Genomic DNA, 20068 nt, shown 5'->3' on the forward strand with positions numbered 1-20068 from the left:
CTAGATCAAGTCCAACTCGGTTGAAGAAAGCTTCAATTCCAGTCTGTTTGTGCTGTCTTGCCAAACGTGTACGGCTTGACAATGATAGCAATGGCGCACAAAGAGATCTGAGACCAGGCTAGCACTGTGTCAATATTAAAGATGATCTATTATATTGACATTATAGTCTAGTGACCGCTCTAACAATGGAAATACGTGTCCTTAAAGATGGATGGTAGGTGGGAGGGGCCATTCTAGCCAGTGAGAGGGCAGATACGCGTGTGAACAACAGGCACAACTCCAATTACATTTTTTTATTTAACCTTTATTTAACTGACCGATACAATGTAGTTTTTTTTACGAAGTTGCGGAAAGGCGACGTGCGTCCACTTATATCAGTGCAATCGTAACAACCTAACCATTACGAAACGTCTATTCTATCAAATAAGCAATTACATTTTTTGTTGACAAAATTAGACACTCATTGACCATACACAAAAAAACAAGCAGTAATAGCGCAAACAAGTGCACATATTTTCTTCAGAAAATTGAAATAATGCAAAAGTTACCAGATTTGTCTATTTTACAAGTAAAAATGATATTTCAAAATAACTAGACATGCAATAATAATGCAATTATATTTAACTATATTATTGATAATCGATTGTTTTATGTTGATTGATGGAGCTTTTATTTTGAAAAAGCGTTCTACGGGAAGTGAGAGGGAAAATCCAGTAGGATTCACGGCTATTAGGGATTTTTCTTCAATTAATTTCGAAGCTGCAGTGCCTCAAGAAAAACAATAGGATATTGCTAGCAAATAAAACACAACCATTGCCATGTCTGAGACATACGGTAAGAAATCTTGACTAGTCAGGTCGTGTTACACAATAGATAGCCAAAGGCGATGGAGCAGGTGTATTGTAATGCCATCAAAACAAATAGCCTATGTGCTATGCTTTCTCGTTGTTGGGGGTATAGCTAGCTAATATTAGCTAGCAGGCTAACTTTAGTTTCGCTAGATAGCTTGCATCTCCGTCAAATGTCATCATTAATTGGTTTCTTAGCTAGCTATCTAGAAAGCCATCGGAATGTCAGACAGCTAGCAAAGTTAGCTAGCTAAATGTCGACGCAAATGTAACGTTATGCATGAAGCAATAAAATAGCTTATGTTCTGCTAGTATTGCTTAAGTTACGTTAGCCAGCTTTCTATCCAACTAGCCTAAGATTACGCATTCTCTAATGATTAAAATTAACTTTGTTTGTTTTTCCTCTGCTAGATTTCCTGTTCAAATTCCTAGTGATTGGGAATGCAGGAACTGGAAAATCATGTCTTCTTCACCAGTTTATTGAGAAGAGATGTAAGTTATGTTCAATTGATTGTGTTGACATGTATTTTCTATCTAGCTATGACTTGTAGTTTATTTTAGGGACAGGCTACAATGTGTGATAAACTTAACTTTGAATACATGAATAGTCATTGTTGTGATCTAGCTATGTGTTGTGGAATTATTTCATTTGAATCACAGTCAAAGACGATTCGAATCACACCATCGGAGTTGAGTTTGGCTCAAAGATAATCAACGTGGTAAACAAATATGTCAAACTCCAAATCTGGGACACTGCGGGACAAGAGAGATTCAGGTACTGTACATTATGTGAGAGCATTTCACATACTTACTCCTACTGTGGCAGGGCATTAGACATTTTTATCAAACCAGCTTGGTCTGTTTCATGCGTGCCTATCTCCAGCTGATCATTAGAGAACTTGTGCCAGATCCTTAGAACAGCAAGTAAAATGAATCATGGCCAGCCGTTGTGGGGGAGTTTAATAATGCATAGCGCAGCTAAAATTCTGAAACACAACTACTGCTCCCAAGTGGCGCGTCTGTCTGGGGCACTGCATCTCAGTGCTTGAGGCGTCACTACAGCCACCCTGTTTTGGAGCCAGGCAGTGTCACAACCGGCTCTGATTGGGAGTCCCATAGGGCGGTGCACAATTGGCCCAGCGTCATCCGGGTTTGGCGGGGGTAGGCCGTCATTGTAATTAATAATTTGTTCTTAACTGACTTGCCTAGTTAAATAAAGGTTACTGAGCACCTTGAGCATTTTGTTTTGCACATTGACCAACTCCTTATTCAGCTTGGATGGCAGTAAATACTGTTATGTATAGCTAACTATAGATGGAAATGGAGAATGTCACATTTGAGAATGTCAATTTAATAAATGTAATTAGGATGTGTAGAATGTTTATTTATGCCCTTACGTATTTTCAACTGATGTTACAATTGCTTTCCTCTCCCAGGTCTGTTACACGGAGTTACTACAGAGGTGCTGCTGGAGCCCTGCTTGTATATGACATCACCAGGTAGGCTAAATTACCTACTCATAGGTGATCAGGAGAGTTGAGGAGAAATAATCCTTGCCTTATTATGGGTGGACCTTCAAGGGGCATGTTTTAATAAAACACAAATGTTTCTAAAAAGACAAATGTTGAATGTCGTACATTTCAAAGGGACCTAGATATGATTTGACTCATTGGTTGCACAGTGGCTCCCGATTTGACTGTTTTGGGAAACACTGCTCTAACCTTCCTAAAGCCTACTGTGATTTTAGTGAACAGAACCACCAAGTCTGATTTGTGTGTCTACACTGCTCTCGCTCCATTGACCTGATCATCCTCAGCCGGGAAACCTACAACGCCCTGACCAACTGGCTGACAGACGCCAGGATGCTGGCCAGCCAAAATATTGTCATCATTCTGTGTGGTAACAAGAAGGACTTGGACGCAGACCGGGAGGTCACCTTCCTGGAGGCGTCTCGCTTTGCTCAGGAAAATGGTGCGTTTAGTATGAATGATGATCCCTTTACAGCTGAATTCCAAACTGCTCACTGTGTCAAGCGTCTCAGACTGGGAGTGCAGATCTAGGAGCAGATCCTCTATGTAGTCTTATTAATTTTGTTCAAGAAAGGCAAAACTGATCAAAGATCAGCACTCCCACTCTGAGAAGCTTGATGCATCCGGACCCAAATCTACCCCCTACCCTCTGATGCAGACCTGAAATCCTCATTTCTGATTGTTGCACTGTGAATAATCCAGTAGAGGTCACTGTAGGACAACTCACTGGTGTGAACTATTGCCCACAAAACTGTTGCAATTCATGTCCTCCACAGATAAATGCTGACTAATTCTCTTGTGTTCAGATGTTACCAACATTGATGATAAACATTGTTATTATTGTGTCCTGCTGTCTTGTCTGTTTTAGAGCTTATGTTTTTGGAGACAAGTGCTCTGACAGGGGAGAATGTAGAGGAGGCCTTTGTGCAGTGTGCCAGGAAAATCCTCAACAAGATTGAGTCAGGTATCTCTGCATTCAGTATCTTCTCACCTTATCCAACAGCAATGAAATCGTGGTTTACCAGCTGAACTCTGTTTCAGCTCAGGGGCTTATCCCTCCCTCCATCTCATTCTTTTCTCTCTCTTTCTCTCTCTCTCTCTCTCTCTCTCTCTCTCTCTCTCTCTCTCTCTCTCTCTCTCTCTCTCCTCTCTCTCTCTCTCTCTCTCTCTCTCTCTCTCTCTCTCTCTCTCTCTCTCTCTGTGTTCTCTTCCAGGAGAGTTGGACCCGGAGAGGATGGGATCAGGGATCCAGTACGGAGATGCCGCGCTGCGCCAGCTGCGCTCCCCTCGCAGGGGACAGGCCGAGAGCGCCCAGGAATGTGGCTGTTAGTGAACACGCTCAGTATGCCCAGGACCAAGGTGAGACTCCTCCCCCTCACTGCTGCCTACTGCATAGGATTCTGCTCTGTGACTTACTAGTGTGATAACACAAGGGTAACTCAATCAATAGCTCAGTTTAGTGACATCCAAAATGCTCCCCCTCAAAATAGCAGGCAGAAATACAGTTGTAGATGGTGCTTTTCACATTCACATGTTATGTAAGAGGCCATTCAAAAGTCCTCTATTTTACAGTTGACTGTGTTGCATTGCATGGAGCAGTTAAAGCATTTATGTGCTTCTACACCTGCATTGCTTGCTGTTTGGAGTTTTAGGCTGGGTTTCTGTACAGCACTTTGTGACATCAGCTGATGTAAGAAGGGCTATATAAGTAAATTTGATTTGATTCATTTGTCATTTTGAGAAGCACCAAATGCTGAAACATGACTAGTTTTATCAGCATAATTGGTGTCAGGATCATCACATGCCCCCTCGGCGATGGGGGGGTTCAAGCCCTGTCTGTGCCCTTCACTACTTTCCGTACCCCTCTCAAATGTTGGTACTTACATATGTCCTGTCAAAACAAACAATCAGAACTAAAATGAAAGATAATCACAATGCTGATCCATGTTCTTCTCAAATGGTTTCCCTGAATGGGTTTGTAATGATTACTTTTCTATTGCTGCAAGGTGATCTCTGATGCTACTTTCACTACTATCATCATACTGAATTCAGGGTAAAGTTAATGCCTGTGTCCCACATGTAACTCCCTAAGTCCTGAGTTTTATTCTGTCGTACTGTATCTCCGCCGTGGGTGGGTGTGTGTGTGTGGTTGGATAGGGTCCAGAGGGCTATTTTTAGGGATCTCACCGAGAGGAAGGAGCCACCTTTGGCTATTTCTGTCCTCCAGCTCCCAAGTGCCTGATGTGTCGATGATACAGAAAACCATAGCCACCCAAAATGACTCAGCCTCTTTTGTGAGGGAGGAACCTAAAGGGGCTCAACAGTTTGAGAATGGTCGAATGACCCTGCTTAGAAGCTGTGTGGATGTGGCTCCACACAACTGTTGTCAATACAGTTTTCTATCTGGGCAGATACATTTACCTGAGATTCTGCTGACTCCTGTTGGGGCAAGGCATTAAGGGTCTCTGAAGTGCCTTATTTGGATATTGTAGTGTTTCACAAAAAAATGCTAGGCATAAATAGGGGGGTACAATGTCTACAAAAATCAATGATCAATTAATTTGTAAATTACAGTGTAAAGTTGAGTACATGCCAAATATTGCCAGCACGCAATTGTAACAAAATGTAACTATTAACCTCACGTTGACGCAGGTTTCTTAGCTAAAGGGGCTAATTTACAAGATCCCCACACATTTCTGTGTGTGTATGGTTTCAAACCTCTCTCTGTCCTTGTTTTCAGGCAGGTTGGTGAAGACTTCGAGGAAAGATGAGATGTAGGGAACATGATACAGGGCTCATAATGGTGGAGCGGCTCTTCTCTGACCTTCTAACTTCCCAACTTCTGGATGTTCCGTCAGAGACCCACAGAGTGTCCTGGATTCCTGGCCCTACTCTGGACTGCTGAGCTTGTTCCTAGGCCCCTCAGACACAGGCAGAGAGTCCTGTTTCATCTTACTCAAGCCCTTTAATCATCTGGGCTGTATTCATAAAGCGTCTCAGAGTAGGAGTGCTGATATGATTTGTTTTTCCTTTTAGATAATAATGAACAAGATAACAGGGAACCCAAATCCTAGCTCAGCACACTAAGTCTGAGATGCTATATGATGAGACCTGACATCTTACTTTCACCCCTGTACTTCTGCCCTTTGCTACCCATAGTATATTGCATTATGTACAGTATTATCTGTATAAAGAACACATCATATAGTCCCTCAAAGCAGTGGTTCCCAAACTGTGGGGCGCGCCCCTGTCGGAAGGGGAGTTGCAGCGATGGGACAAGACTGACTACCAATTGGATATCACGAAAATTGGGGGGAAAAAATGTCCAGATCAACTAGCCCAAGTTTTTTTAGCCCATTGATTTTGTTGTAATGTTTGAGTCACTCAGATATCACATGAACACACAAGACATGGCGGAATGTGTAGAATTGCAGGAAATTAGCTTTAAAACTGCCAACAAGGGATGTGAACAGTTTCTGTCATGGACAGTGCTTGTGCCCATAGAAATAGACGTGGCGTGCCAGGGGGCACTTCGGATGTTCCCCAGTGAGGGAAGGGGGGGGCCTCAGTGAGTTTGGGGACCACTGCCTCAAAGCATATTTTATGGACTGGATATCAGAGAATTTTATTATTAGCTGAAGAATAATCTATCAATTATGACATGTCATGTTAGGGTGAGAATGATCAATCAGCGCTGTCTCACGCCTGCTGGTTTCATTGACCCGTTGTTTGGTTGTTCTTTGTGTTGGTATTATTAGTTGTTGTTTTTCCCCCCTAATTGTTATGAGTCATGCTTTTTTAATTTATTCTCAATAATATAGACGTTCTTTTTATAATAAAGTATTAAAAATTGATGTTTGTATATTGTTCTAAGGTGATTCCTCTTTGTTATCTTTATTACTTAAGTGTGTAATATCCGTTTAGAATACTTGGTAACATGTAAATTGTTGTTAAATTGTTGTTATACCTATAGTAACCTAATAATTATTCATAGTTGTGCAATTGTATATTTATGGAGTTGTGTAGGTTTTGTTATTACACAGGTGGATAAGCTGGCTCACAAGCTGGCTGCACGGTGAGCTACTTCCCTTTTGACACCTTGCACCAAAGTTAATATGATTGACGACAGTCATTTGATTCAATGACCATTTTCCTAATGCAGATCAGGGGGCTTTTCAGTGCACTCTGACTGTGTTTAGAAAGGCAGCCAATTCTGATATTTTTCTGAAAAAGATCTGATGTGATTGGTCAAAAGAACAATTAGTGGGAAGAATATCAGAATTGGGCTGCCTGTGTGAAATGGCAGGCTCCAGAATGTCATTGTGTCTGTCTGCTTAGATTGACCGTTTGCTGGAGCAAGATTGCTGTGTCATATTAATATAGTTCCTGAGACCTAAAACTAATCCAGGTTTGATGCGACTGCAGGAAATAACCTACAATGCCACCCTTGTGTTGAGATGACTGACAGCAAATCCACTTATCCCCTCTCCTCAGGGTAGGACCCAGTTCTACAGTATTTTGAAGATTGACGTTTTCCATGGGGAGAAAAGGCACTGCCATCTACACTTCTGAAAATGCCTGTCAGTCCTCCATGATGGTACTGTGTGTCCTCTTCCCTCTTGTCCCGTTTGTTACATTTGAGCGTAGTACAGTATGGCATTTATCTGTATCTTTGTTTAATGACACGCTCCAACAGATTCTATTTTGAAGAATATTTGTCGTAGTGCTGAATAATTGATTTGTGTATCCAGGTGAAATATGCCTTTCAATCTCATTACTATAGTAGATATTTACTGGCGTGTGTTTCGACAGGTAAATCAATCAAATAAGTCCAACGATTTAGTAAAAAGTAGTTTGAATTTTGTTAAGCCTAGCACACAATGTCAAAATACTTGTACATCAAATTGCAATCTGATTCCTGTATCGGTTCCGTTTGAATGAGTAAAAGCGTGAACATTTAATCATACAAAATAGGGATATTTTTTATCAGTTGGAGCTGGACATTTGCTCCCTCCACACAAGTGTGCTATTCATGTTGACTGTGATCCCAACTCAACTCCTACAGACTTTTTTTTCTAAATAATTTATACTGAACAAAAATATAAACGCAACAAGTGTTGGTCCCATGTTTCATGAGCTGAAATAAAAGATCCCAGAAAGTTCCTTACGCACAAAAATGTTATTTCTCAAATTTTGTGAACAAATGTAACATTTTTACATCCCTGTTAGTGAGCAGTTCTCATTTGCCAGATAATCCATCTACCTGACAGGTGTGGCATATCAAGAAGCTGATTAAACAGCATGATTATTACACAGGTGCACACGGTGGTGGGTACAATAAAAGCCCGTTCTAAAATGTGCAGTTTTATCACGCAACACAATGCCACAGCTGTCTCAAGTTTTGAGGGAGCATGCCATTGGCTTGCTGACTGCAAGAATGTCCACCAGAGCTTTTGCCAGAGAATTGAATGTTAATTTTTCTACCATAAGTCGCCTCCAACGTCGTTTTAGAGAATTTGGCAGTACGTCCAACCGGCCTCACAACCGTAGACCATGTGTAACGACGCCTGCCTAGCCCAGGACCTCCACATCCGGCTTCTTCACCTGTGGGATGGTCTGACACCAGCCCCCCGGTCAGCTGATGAAACTGAGGAGTATTTCTGTCTGTAATAAAGCCCTTTTGTGGGGAGAAACTCATTCTGATTGGCTTGGCCTGCCTCCCCAGTGGGTGGGCCTATGCCCTCCCAGGCCAACCCATAGCTGCGCCCCTGCCCAGTCATGTGAACTCCATAGATTAGGGCATAATGAATGTACTTCAAGTGACTGCTTTCCTTATATGAACTGTATCTCAGTGAAATTGTTACATGTTGCTTTTCTATTTTTGTTCATTATAGTTTCACATTAACTTTCTTCACTATAGCACCGACAAGCCATTACACTGACAGGAAGATGTTCCAAAGCTTTTAATGAATAAAGGCCTTAATGTTATGACTGAAATAAAATTGTTATTGTGCCGTACTTCACAATAACATTTTGTGTACTGCAGCTTACTTTCACATATCAGTGAATAAATTGTTATCCGTAGCTGGTAGATTATTACAATTAATGCACACATCCCATGGCTATGATCACTGTAAGCATTGGCCCGGTTGCAGCTATTTGAAACAGAATATTGCACAAACTGTCAACAATGGTTTAAGAAGAAGTACAAGTTATCTATAACTTTTTGCATCTATTTATTGCTAATTATTTAACCCTTGTTTGGGTCTGTGGGACCCATTTTCAATGTTTACTGAAAGAAAAATGCTACAGTGATTTATTTTTTCAACCTGAGATTCATTGTCCTTGGCTCATTTTCTGTGAAGAACATGTAAAAGAACACATTTTCATTGAGTGCACACTGTGCACCACCTACACATTTATATCACATATGTGGGCTCCCGGGTAGCGCAGCGGTCTAAGGCACTGCATCTCAGTGCAAGAGGCGTCACTACAGTCCCTGGTTCGAATCCAGGCTGTATCACATCTGGCCGTGATTGTGAGTCCCAAAGGGCGGTGCACAATTGGCCCAGCGTCGTCCGGGGTAGGTCGTCATTGTAAATAAGAATTTGTTCTTAACTGACTTGCCTAGTTAAATAAATGTGGTGTTCGGAGGGTAATGAAAGTGTGTGAGGGTGAAAACAAGTCAAAATGTAACAAAAAGGTGTTCTGTGTGCCTTCACTCTGTCTTCCTCCTCCCTGGGCCTGCTGTTTCAACATAGGCAGGGAGACAGACAGGTTATTGGTGCTGTCTGTCTTCTGCTTTTCTCACACGTTTTAGTGTCTGAAACAACAGACGCTTGCGGGAACCTGCGCAGTGTTATTACAAAACATTATATTGATACACTGTAAAAAAATAAAATAATACATTGATACACAAATATATTGATACACTGTAAAAACACTTTTTCCCACACTATGCTAGCCAGGTGCAAATTGGCAGAGGGACACAACAAATAAATAGCTTTGCATGTGTAGCTCCTTACCACAATCAATCAGTTTGGAAAAATAATCTCTGCTCAGAGGGCCTTTATTTTGCAGAGAGAGAAGCTAGTGTGGAAGGAGTGTCTTCCACTTTGGAGATATCTCTGTCAATTCGGAGTCTGACAGTCAGTTGGAAGAAGAGAATGTGATTGACCCTCAGCCAGCCCGTCAGCAACAAGCTCATCAGCAGCCTGCAGGTGAGCTGGTCTTCTTGCCCAAGGAATGAGCCACCCCGCATGGCTGCCAATGTGATAAGGATGCAACCAGGGCCGATGCGGATGGCGGTTACTTGTATGCAGGACATAAAGTCTTCTTTTGAACTGTTCATCCCAGACACCATCCAGAAAATCATTCTGACCTGCACTAATTTGGAGGGAAGGTGTGTTTTTGGAGGGAGATGGATCAAACTAATTTACACATACTTTGGAGTTCTTCTCCTTGCTGGTGTTTTCAGATCCAATGGGGAATCCACAGAATCCCTATGGGATGTAGAAACTGCCAGAGAACTTTTCCATACAACTTTTCCATTCCGCATTATTTCCAGGATTATCCGCTTCGATAACCGAGACACCAGACCAGCTCGGCGGTAGAGAGACAAGCTAGCTACAATCAGGTCATTGTGGGACAAGTGGGTGGACTGCCTTCCCCTGTTTTACAACCCTGGGCCCAACGTTACTGTTGTAGAGCAGCTTATGCCATTTAGGGGCCGCTGCCCCTTCAGGCAGTACATACCGCCTTGGAGATCAACTGGTCGATCTCCAAGGCATTCCTAGTCGATTGACAAACATTTCTGTAAATGTTTATTCATCTCGTGCTGTTGGCGGTAGTTACACCCAATTCAGCTGTGCTCTGGGTACGCAACTGTTGCCATTTCGAACCATTTCATGTGTCTGAAGATGCAAACTCTACCTTCCCGGCAAATCAAGTGCACTATAATCTTCTACTTCTGGCCAATCGCATGGCTTGGATTACCTTGTCTGCAGTCATGTAGCAGGCTTAAAAGAAAGCTACAGCAAAGTTGTTACTGTGAGATTTCAAGTAGCGGTGCATGGGTGAAATCACTGGGGAAGCCAAGCCATATTACAACCTATGTGTTGTGATAATTGTGTTGTTTACTCTATAACCTGTTAATTCATATGCCTTGCGACCGTGAAATATAGACCTAAAGGCCTAGACAATAAGAAGACAGTGGTAGAAATTTGACCACACCTTTGTTTTATTACAAAACCGGATAGCAACCCCTGTCCAGTGAAGTCCACAAAGCAGATTGCATGTACAGTAGAAATTTAACCACACCTTTGTTTTATCACAAAACCGGATAACAACCCCTGTCTAGTGAAGTCCACAAAGCAGATTGCATATACAGTAACAAACAGTTACATGGCCTACAGCATGGTTAAGCAAGTTAATGTTTCCAACAGTTTCGGACCACTAAACAACTATTGATTTAGAACCACAGAGAGTTTTAACGCAAGTCGCAAAGATAACAGGAGCTGCCTCCACTATTCCAGCATCATTTCAACATCGACATTTCAACATCATCAAATCACCTCGGCTTAGTCTAATACAGTGACAACTAAAAGATACCAAACACATTTTAGTCCAATCAACATAAGCTAAAAATTATCTGGCTGTCCTTGGTCCTGATTTATGTGTGCGTTTGTGCAAGTTTAAAACCCCTTCACTGTTGAGATCGCTCAGTTTAGCTCAACACTGATTGGCTAATTTTGTGTACTTTTTTTTTGTCAAGGGTAGCCAGATGCTCGCTGGCTTCCCTTGCCTTCAATGCAACAGGCAGCAACAAACAATGTCATACTCGTTTGGACCAGATAGTATCAGATAGATGACCTACACGTAGAGATACAGAGAGGCGCTGTTTCGCTCGCTCGGATGCTTTCTCCTGTGAGATACGTTCAGCCTCTTGAAGGAACATTATGAAACACAGAGAGACATAATATATATTCTTTAAAGTAATTATTGGTCTGATTTTGGGGAATCCTGGCTTCCTGTGGCATCCATGAATACACGCCACTGGAGATTTCAAAATGTTTAAAACCATGAGTAGAGAGAGACTGTCTATGAATACAGCAAAGGTCTGCTGTTTTTATGACTAAGTTCATGTGGAAGTTCTTACTCAGCACTTTGTATTCAACACTTTTATAAGCCATAAAACGCGCGTTCTTACTATTTCAACTCAGCGCTACAACAAGCACTGCAGCAGTAATGAATGAGTAGGAAAGTGTATCGATAGGCTTGCGTTGTTATTATTAGCGGCTTGGGTCTTTTTTAATATCGAGGAATATTTAACTTTCTCTGTTCATAGGAATAACAACATGAATTTGTGCAAGAGGCAGCGGTGAGACTCGAATTTTGCCATCAGCCGGAAGACGATGTCCGTTTTTGGTCAGTGTCAGTAGAGGAAAGGGAGAGCCGAGGGATGTTGAGAGGCAGGTCAATTCAAGCAAAGCCAATATGCGGTGATAATCTATTGGGCTATAGCTTACTGCACAGTCCTCATTGCGACAGTACTGTTTTTAATTGGTAAATGTTGCATAGGTTTACATTTTGTAAGTCATGTAGAAAAATAATCTGAGCGGTATATCTCTGCTTGCATTTTGACTCAGAAAGTGATCTTGTCTCAGAAAAGGTTGTTGACCACTGTTCTAGAGTTTTCCCTGTTAACACTATCAACATTTTCCTTTACTGTGGCAATTGTGATCTAATCAATGTAATATTAGCCACTTTCAATGCAAAACACTGAAACAAAATGAACTATGCCAGAGATTTTGTTGTAGGCAGAATGCATCAGAGCAGGACTCCGTTGCATTGACACGCACGACTCAGCCTATACTCTACGTAGACCTGTACAGCATAAACAATCAGAGCTGCTGTAGGTCTATATGCAAATAGACAATTGCCATATATGGATCTGTGCCAGTTACTTTGAACTTGACTACACATTTTGTTCATATCCTTTTCTAGTTAGTGAGCTATTAGCCCAGTTATAGATCATTTGTAATCAGCAAAAGTGGAGTGATTGCTTCCAACAAGAGCACAAAACGTGTACATTTGTAGACATCTTTGAAAAGTGAGTCGGGTAAAGAGCTTTTGTTTGTTTTTTGCTTAAAAGGGCAGAGTTGTATTTTGAGACAGGTTTAAGTAAGTAGCCAATAGGCAGAGGGTAGCACAATTTGTCTGATTCTCTGTAATAATGGTATGGGAATAATAATGCATTTTATTTTGTAAATTGGTTTCTTGCATCAAACAACACATTTTCAGTCAACTCCTTGTCTGAAGGACAAGTGGATAAACATGTTATTGTCAAGACCTGCTGTAACGTAGACGCAGGGAGTCAGAAAGCAGGTGCAGTTAGTGAGTTTAATGATGACGAGCATGGAACGATACAAACAAAAGAAGCGTCTGACATGGAAACACAAACGAGAGTGCTATATAAAGGGTAAGTAATCAAGGGAGTAATGAAGTCCAAGTGTGACATGATGAGACGTAGGTGTGCGTAAAGATGGGTTGCCAGGACGGGTGGTTAGTAGGGCGGTGACATCAGGGCCGGAGAGGGGTTTGAGAGTAGACGTGACACCTGCACGTTTTTTTTCTTCAAAAGTCTCATGGAATGTAGGTTTAAATTGAACACCACAAATTGGCTGCTTCTGTAGGCTGAATGATAGAACAGCTGTTTCCATGTTAAACTGTTATGGGATGCATTTACTCCATTGTTTGTGCCACTCTTGTAGGCCTACATTATGATCAAATACATTTACATTTTACATTTAAGTCATTTAGCAGACGCTCTTATCCAGAGCGACTTACAAATTGGTGCATTCACCTTATGATATCCATTGGAACAACCACTTTACAATAGTACATCTAAATCTTTTAAGGGGGGGGGGTTAGAAGGATTACTTTATCCTATCCCAGGTATTCCTTAAAGAGGTGGGGTTTCAGGTGTCTCCGGAAGGTGGTGATTGACTCCGCTGTCCTGGCGTCGTGAGGGAGCTTGTTCCACCATAGGGGTGCCAGAGCAGCGAACAGTTTTGACTGGGCTGAGCGGGAACCGTGCTTCCTCAGAGGTAGGGGGGCCAGCAGGCCAGAGGTGGATGAACGCAGCGCCCTTGTTTGGGTGTAGGGCCTGATCAGAGCCTGAAGGTACGGAGGTGCCGTTCCCCTCACAGCTCCGTAGGCAAGCACCATGGACTTGTAGCGGATGCGAGCTTCAACTGGAAGCCAGTGGAGAGAGCGGAGGAGCGGGGTGACGTGAGAGAACTTGGGAAGGTTGAACACCAGACGGGCTGCGGCGTTCTGGATGAGTTGTAGGGGTTTAATGAAATAGATTAAATAGCCATGGCAGCCTACATGGCCACTGTTAAAACTTAAAGCGGGTACAGCCTCAGTGTTCACAGTAAACACACGTTGGAAGTTGCACTGAATTTTCGCAACATTTTAAGTTTGCGCTCAGCAGGCCTGAAATTTCTCCAGCACAACAGACCGCACTCTGCCTGTCTTCTTTCAACTTCCCGTCTGGTTTTAGCCCGTAATGCAGACTGGTGGATTTGAGGACCACAACATAAGAGTTGGTGAAATTAAGTAAACTAACACAATGGGCCGGTTCCCGGACATTCTCCATTGAACATGCTTTTAAGTTCAGGACTAGGCTTAATCATGTGTCGGGGAAACCGGCCCCATTGGCCCACAACACGTAAATAAAAAAAACTTGGCCTTTTAGAATTCATTCTAATTTGCATTGACTGAGTGAGTAATCAAATAAAAGACAAGGTAAAAATCTGTCGTTCTGCCCCCGAACAAGGCAGTTAACCCACTGTTCCTAGGCCGCCATTGAAAATAAGATCTTGTTCTTAACTGACTTGCCTAGTTAAATTAAGGTAAAATAAAAATATATTTTTCACGTGCGTCGAATACATCAGGTGTAGACCTTAACGTGAAATCCTTACAAGCCCTTAATCAACAATGCTGAGCTTTTTTTTGTACGTATGTAACAAAATATTTGCTACTTTTTTACATTTAATATGAAAAGTAACACAATAAAATAAAAATAACGAGGCTATATACAGGGGGTACCGGTATTAAGTCAACGTGCGCAGGTACAGGTTTGAGGTAATACTGTATGTACTGTACATGTAGGTCGGGGTAAAGTGACTGCATAGATAATAAACAGTGAAGGGGGTCAATGCAAATTGCCAAACCTGGAAGCCTCTGTTTCAGACATAAGGAAGTGGATGGCGGCAAATGTTTTACTTTTAAACGCCCCAACCCGGGCTCGAACCAGGGACCCTTGCACACATCAACAACTGACACCTACGAACTGACACCTACGAAGCATCGTTACCCATCGCGCCACAAGAGCCGCGGCCCTTGCAACGCAAGGGGAAACCCTACTTCAGGTCTCAGAGCGAGTGACGTCACCGATTGAAACGCTATTAGCGCGCACCACCGCTAACTAACTAGCCATTTCACATCGGTTACACTAGGACAAAACAAAGATGCTAGTTCTAGAAACAGAGGCCTACTGTTTGATCTCACAATTCATCTTGATGGTTGTACAGTCATCTCAAATAAATCTGTGAAGGACCTCGGCATTACTCTGGGTGATCTCTCTTTTGACAAAAGTATGAAGAATATTTCAAGGTGAGCTTTTTTCCATCTTTGTAACATTGCAAAAATCAGAAACTTTTTGTCCAAACATGGAGAAAAACGAATCCATGCTTTTGTCACTTCTAGATTAGACTACGACAATGCTCTACTCTCCAGCTACCTGGATAAAGCACTAAATAAACTTCAGTTAGTGCTACATACGGTTTCTAGAATCTTGACAAGAACCAAAAAATGTGATCATATTACTCCGGTGCTAGCCTATACTCTGGCTTCCTGTTAAGGCTCCCCTCTCTCCACTGGGAGTCTCTGCCTCTGACCTTATTTACTCACTGGGCTGAGTCACTGGCTTACTAGTGCTCTTCCTAGGAGGGGTGTGTCACGTCGTGCCAGGCTTTTTTGCACTATACTTGACTTGAGTTGGTTGAGTCACTGACATGATCACCCTGTTTGGTCTTGCGCCCCTTCGGGCTTTTGAGGTAGAGGAGATCTTCATTGGCTATACTCGGCCTTGTCTCGGGGTAGTAAGTTGTTGTGGTCTTTTGATATCCCTCTAGTGGTGTGGGGGCTGTGCTTTGGCAAAGTGGGTGGGGTTATATCCTGCCTGGTTGGCCCTGTCCGGGAGCATCAGACGGGGCCACAGTGCCCCCCCAGTCCCCCAGCCTCCAGTATCTATGATGCAATAATCTATGTGCCGGGGGACTAGGGTCAGTCTGTCCTATGTGGTGAAATTCTCCTGTCTTATCTGGTGTCCTGTGTGAACTTAAGTGTGCTCCCACTAATTATTTCTCTCTCCCGCCTCAGGACTACCTGACCTGATGACTTCTTGCTGTCCCCAGTCCATCTGGCCGTACTGCTGCTCGTTTCAACTGTTCACCGGACATGCTACCTTGTCCTGGAACTGCTGTTTTCAACTCTCCCTCTCTCGCTCTCTCTCTACCGCACCTGTTGTCTCGACCTCTGAATGCTCGGCGTTGAAAAGCCAACTGACTTTTACTCCTGAGGTGCTGGCCTGTTGCACCCTCTACAACCACTGTGATTATTATTTGACCCTGCTGGTCATCTATGAACGTTTGAACATTTGAAGAACGATCTGGCCTTAATGGCCATGTACTCTTGAAATGCTTCTACATTTGCATTGCTTGCTGTTTGGGGTTTAAGGCTGGGTTTCTGTATAAGCATTTTGTGACATAAGCTGATTTAAAAAGGGCTTTATAAATACATTTGATTTGATTGATTGATTGATTGATGGATTCTTGCTAGCCATCTCAGCCTGCCTTTCACCCCATCCATACATGGCAAATAAGTGCCTGTTTTCCTTGTCGGTTTCTTTGGGCTTCTGTAGCTGGCTCCTCGCCTTGGGGGGCTTTCTGGACTCTTTGGCTTTAGTTTGAGCCTCTGGCTTCCTCCCTGGCTCAGAAGCAGTTAATCCTTTTCCCAGCTTCTCTTCCTCTGACTCTTCGCAGCCTCTATCCACAGCACCCTGGACAACTAGGAATGGATGAGGAATACTTATGAGTTCTATAATTTTATTAGTATACCGTGTGATTTTTATATGTGCAAGTGTTGTAGAAACCGTCAACAGACAGTGAGGCCTGATCACAGACAACGACGAGACAGCCTATAGGGAGGTGGTCAGAGACCTGGCCGTGTGGTGCCAGAATAACAACCTATCCTTCAACGTAGCCAAGACTAAGGAGATGATTGTGGACTACAGGAAAAGGAGGACCGAACACGCCCCCATTCTCATCGACGGGGCTGTAGTGGAGCAGGTTGAGAGCTTCAAGTTCCTCGGTGTCCACATCAACAACAAACTAGAATGGTCCAAACACACCAAGACAGTCGTGAAGAGGGCATGACAAAGCCTATTCCCCCTCAGGAAACTAAAAAGATTTGGCATGGGTCCTGAGATCCTCAAAAGGTTCTACAGCTGCAACATCGAGAGCATCCTGACTGGTTGCATCACTGCCTGGTACGGCAATTGCTCGGCCTCTGACGGCAAGGCACTACAGAGGGTAGTGCATACGGCCCAGTACATCACTGGGACCAAGCTTGCTGCCATCCAGGACCTCTACATCAGGCGGTGTCAGAGGAAGGCCCTAAAAATTGTCAAAGACCCCAGCCACCCCAGTCATAGACTGTTCTCTCTACTACTGCATGGCAAGCGGTACCGGAGTGCCAAGTCTAGGACAAAAAGGCTTCTCAACAGTTTTTACCCCCAAGCCATAAGACTCCTGAACAGGTAATCAAATGGCTACCTGGACTATTTGTATTGTGTGCCCCCCCCCCAACCCCTCTTTTTATGCTGCTGCTACTCTCTGTTTATCATATATGCATAGTCACTTTAACTATACATTCATGTGTACATACTACCTCAATTGGGCTGACCAACCAGTGCTCTCGCACATTGGCTAACCGGGCTATCTGCATTGTGTCCCACCACCCACCACCCGCCAACCCCTCTTTTATGCTACTGCTACTCTCTGTTCATCATATATGTATAGTCACTTTAACCATATCTACATGTACATACTACCTCAATCAGCCTGACTAACCGGTGTCTGTATGTAGCCTCGCTACTGTATATAGCCTGTCTTTTTACTGTTGTTTTATTTCTTTACTTACCTATTGTTCACCTAACACCTTTTTTGCACTATTGGTTAGAGCCTGTAAGTAAGCATTTCACTGTATGGTCTACAACTGTTGTATTCGGTGCACGTGACAAATACACTTTGATTTGAGAGTGATACAAAAGATTTATATAATGTAATGTTAACTTATCAAATAACATAACAGTTTTATAGTATAAATGTTTGTTATTTTATTAACTGTATTTGACAGTGTACAACAAAAACATAAGACTCAGCAGGGCTGGTCCTTGCCATTCTGCCAAAGTAGGGAAGCCAAAAAATGCACCTGCAAAACTAGAATAAGCAAAATTACATTGAAGTTAGGTTTCATTTAGGTTCTGAATGAAAGCTGAAAAGGTATTTTCTGTATGTTTAAAATACATATTTTCCAGGACGTTGAAAAGGCATCTTTTCCAGACATTGAAAAATACGTATTTTCCAGATGTTGAAATCAGCTTATTTTTTTGTTCTGAATGAAAGTTGAAAATACTGATTTTCCTGATGTTGAAAATAATTATATTTTACAGATGTTTAAAATATGTATTTTCCTGATGTTGAAATCAGTCTCATTTTTGGTTCTGAATGGAAATAAGTAATTTATAGACATCTATGTTTGGGCCAAATTAAGGCCGGTCTGGACCACACCAAATCTGAACTAAATATAGACGTCCGGACCAAAAACCAATGTCCATGAATATGGAAATCACCCCAAAAATATGTTCAAAAGGCGTCGACGTCGGCCCGTGCTTACTGAGGTGTAGCCTACAGTGTTGCCTGAAATAGAATTTTAGGAATGCCTATCCATGTGGTAAGCCTACTGTAAACACCAAAAAACTTGTCCGGACAAGACCAAAAAAAGACCTCCAGAAGACATTGTCTCGTACTTACTGGGATGTAGCCTTCCATGTCGGCCAGCAATGGAATATTATGAATGCCCATCCATGTGGTAGGCCCACCTTTTGTAAAACAGGCTGTTGCTATTGCATTATTAGTCCTGATTCCTGTGACTAATCGATTTGTCTATTTAAGCTCTGAATATCAGCCACCCAACTTTATCAGGAGTTATCTCAAGCCTATTTGCAATGTGTTTACTTTACACAGCGAGAAACGTAGAAGTATTTTCTTTTTCACTATGATCAGATTGTCAAAAAATGTACAGATACAAATTTGAAACCACTGATCATGACAATGGGGTGAAACTCCTGGACAACAGTTGTGATTTCTTTATTTATTTGTATTTAACATTTATTTAACTAGACAAGTCAGTTAAGAACAAATTCTTATTTACAGTGGCGGCCTACCAAAAGGCAAAAGGCTTCCTGCGGGACGGGGGCTGGGATTAAATATAGGACAAAACACACATCACGACAAGAGAGACAACACTACATAAAGAGAGACCTAAGACAACAACATAGCAAGGCAGCAGCACATGACAACATAGCATGGTAGCAACACAACATGACACAGCCAACAGCAGACAACAGCAGACAACAGCACAAAGGGAAAGAAGGTAGAGACAACAATACATTACGCAAAGCAGACACAATTGTCATTAGGAGTGTCCATGATTGAGTCTTTGAATGAGAGATTGAGATAAAACTGTCCAGTTTGAGTGTTTGTTGCAGCTCGCTCCAGTCGCTAGCTGCAGAGAACTGAAACTGAAAAGACGAGTGACCCAGGGATGTGTGTGCTTTGGGGACCTTTAACAGAATGTGACTGGCAGAACGGTATTGTATGTGGAGGATGAGGGCTGCCGTAGATATCTCAGATAGGGGGAGTGAGGCCTAAGAGGGTTTTATAAATAAGCATCAACCAGTGGGTCTACAGAGATGGGTATACAGAGATGACCAGTTTACAGAGGAGTATAGAGTGCACTGATGTGTCCTATAAGGAGCATTGGTGGCAAATCTGATGGCCGAATGGTAAAGAACATCTAGCCGCTCGAGAGCACCCTTACCTGCCGATCTATAAATTATGTCTCCGTAATCTAGCATGGGTAGGATGGTCATCTGAATCAGGGTTGGTTTGGCAGCTGGGTGAAAGAGGAGCGATTACGATAGAGGAAACCAAGTCTACATTTAACTTTAGCCTGCAGCTTTGATATGTGCTAAGAGAAGGACAGTGTCCCGTCTAGCCATATTCCCAAGTACTTGAATGAGGTGACTACCTCAAGCTCTAAACCCTCAGAGGTAGTAATCACACCCGTGGGGAGAGGGGCATTCTTCTTACCAAACCACATGACCTTTGTTTTGGAGGTGTTCCGAACATGGTTAAGGGTAGAGAAAGCTTGTTGGACACTAAGAAAGCTTTTTTGTAGAGCATATAACACAAAATACAGGGAGGGGCCAGTTGAGTATAAGACTGTATCATCTGCATATAAATGGATGAGAGAGCTTCCTATTACCTGAGCTATGTT

General features: G+C 42.6%; 1 protein-coding gene across 2 annotated transcripts; it reads left to right on the plus strand.

Annotated features, from left to right (window-relative positions):
• Window positions 1–678: 678 nt before the first annotated feature.
• LOC115201472 (ras-related protein Rab-4A) lies at window positions 679–6239 on the plus strand. Of its 2 annotated transcripts, none has more exons than XM_029765125.1 (8): window positions 679–834; window positions 1260–1340; window positions 1509–1623; window positions 2285–2347; window positions 2665–2819; window positions 3246–3341; window positions 3595–3736; window positions 5118–6239. In XM_029765125.1, exons 1-7 carry the CDS (start codon window positions 819–821, stop codon window positions 3705–3707), a joined length of 639 nt encoding a protein of 212 aa, XP_029620985.1. In that variant the 5' UTR covers window positions 679–818; the 3' UTR covers window positions 3708–3736; window positions 5118–6239. The 2 variants fall into 2 exon arrangements, with proteins under 2 accessions (XP_029620985.1, XP_029620984.1); XM_029765124.1 differs by having other exon boundaries at window positions 680–834; window positions 3592–3736.
• The last annotated feature ends 13829 nt before the right edge of the window (window positions 6240–20068 follow it).

Source organism: Salmo trutta, chromosome 10, assembly GCF_901001165.1.
Source record: "Salmo trutta chromosome 10, fSalTru1.1, whole genome shotgun sequence".
Lineage (NCBI taxonomy): Eukaryota > Metazoa > Chordata > Actinopteri > Salmoniformes > Salmonidae > Salmo > Salmo trutta.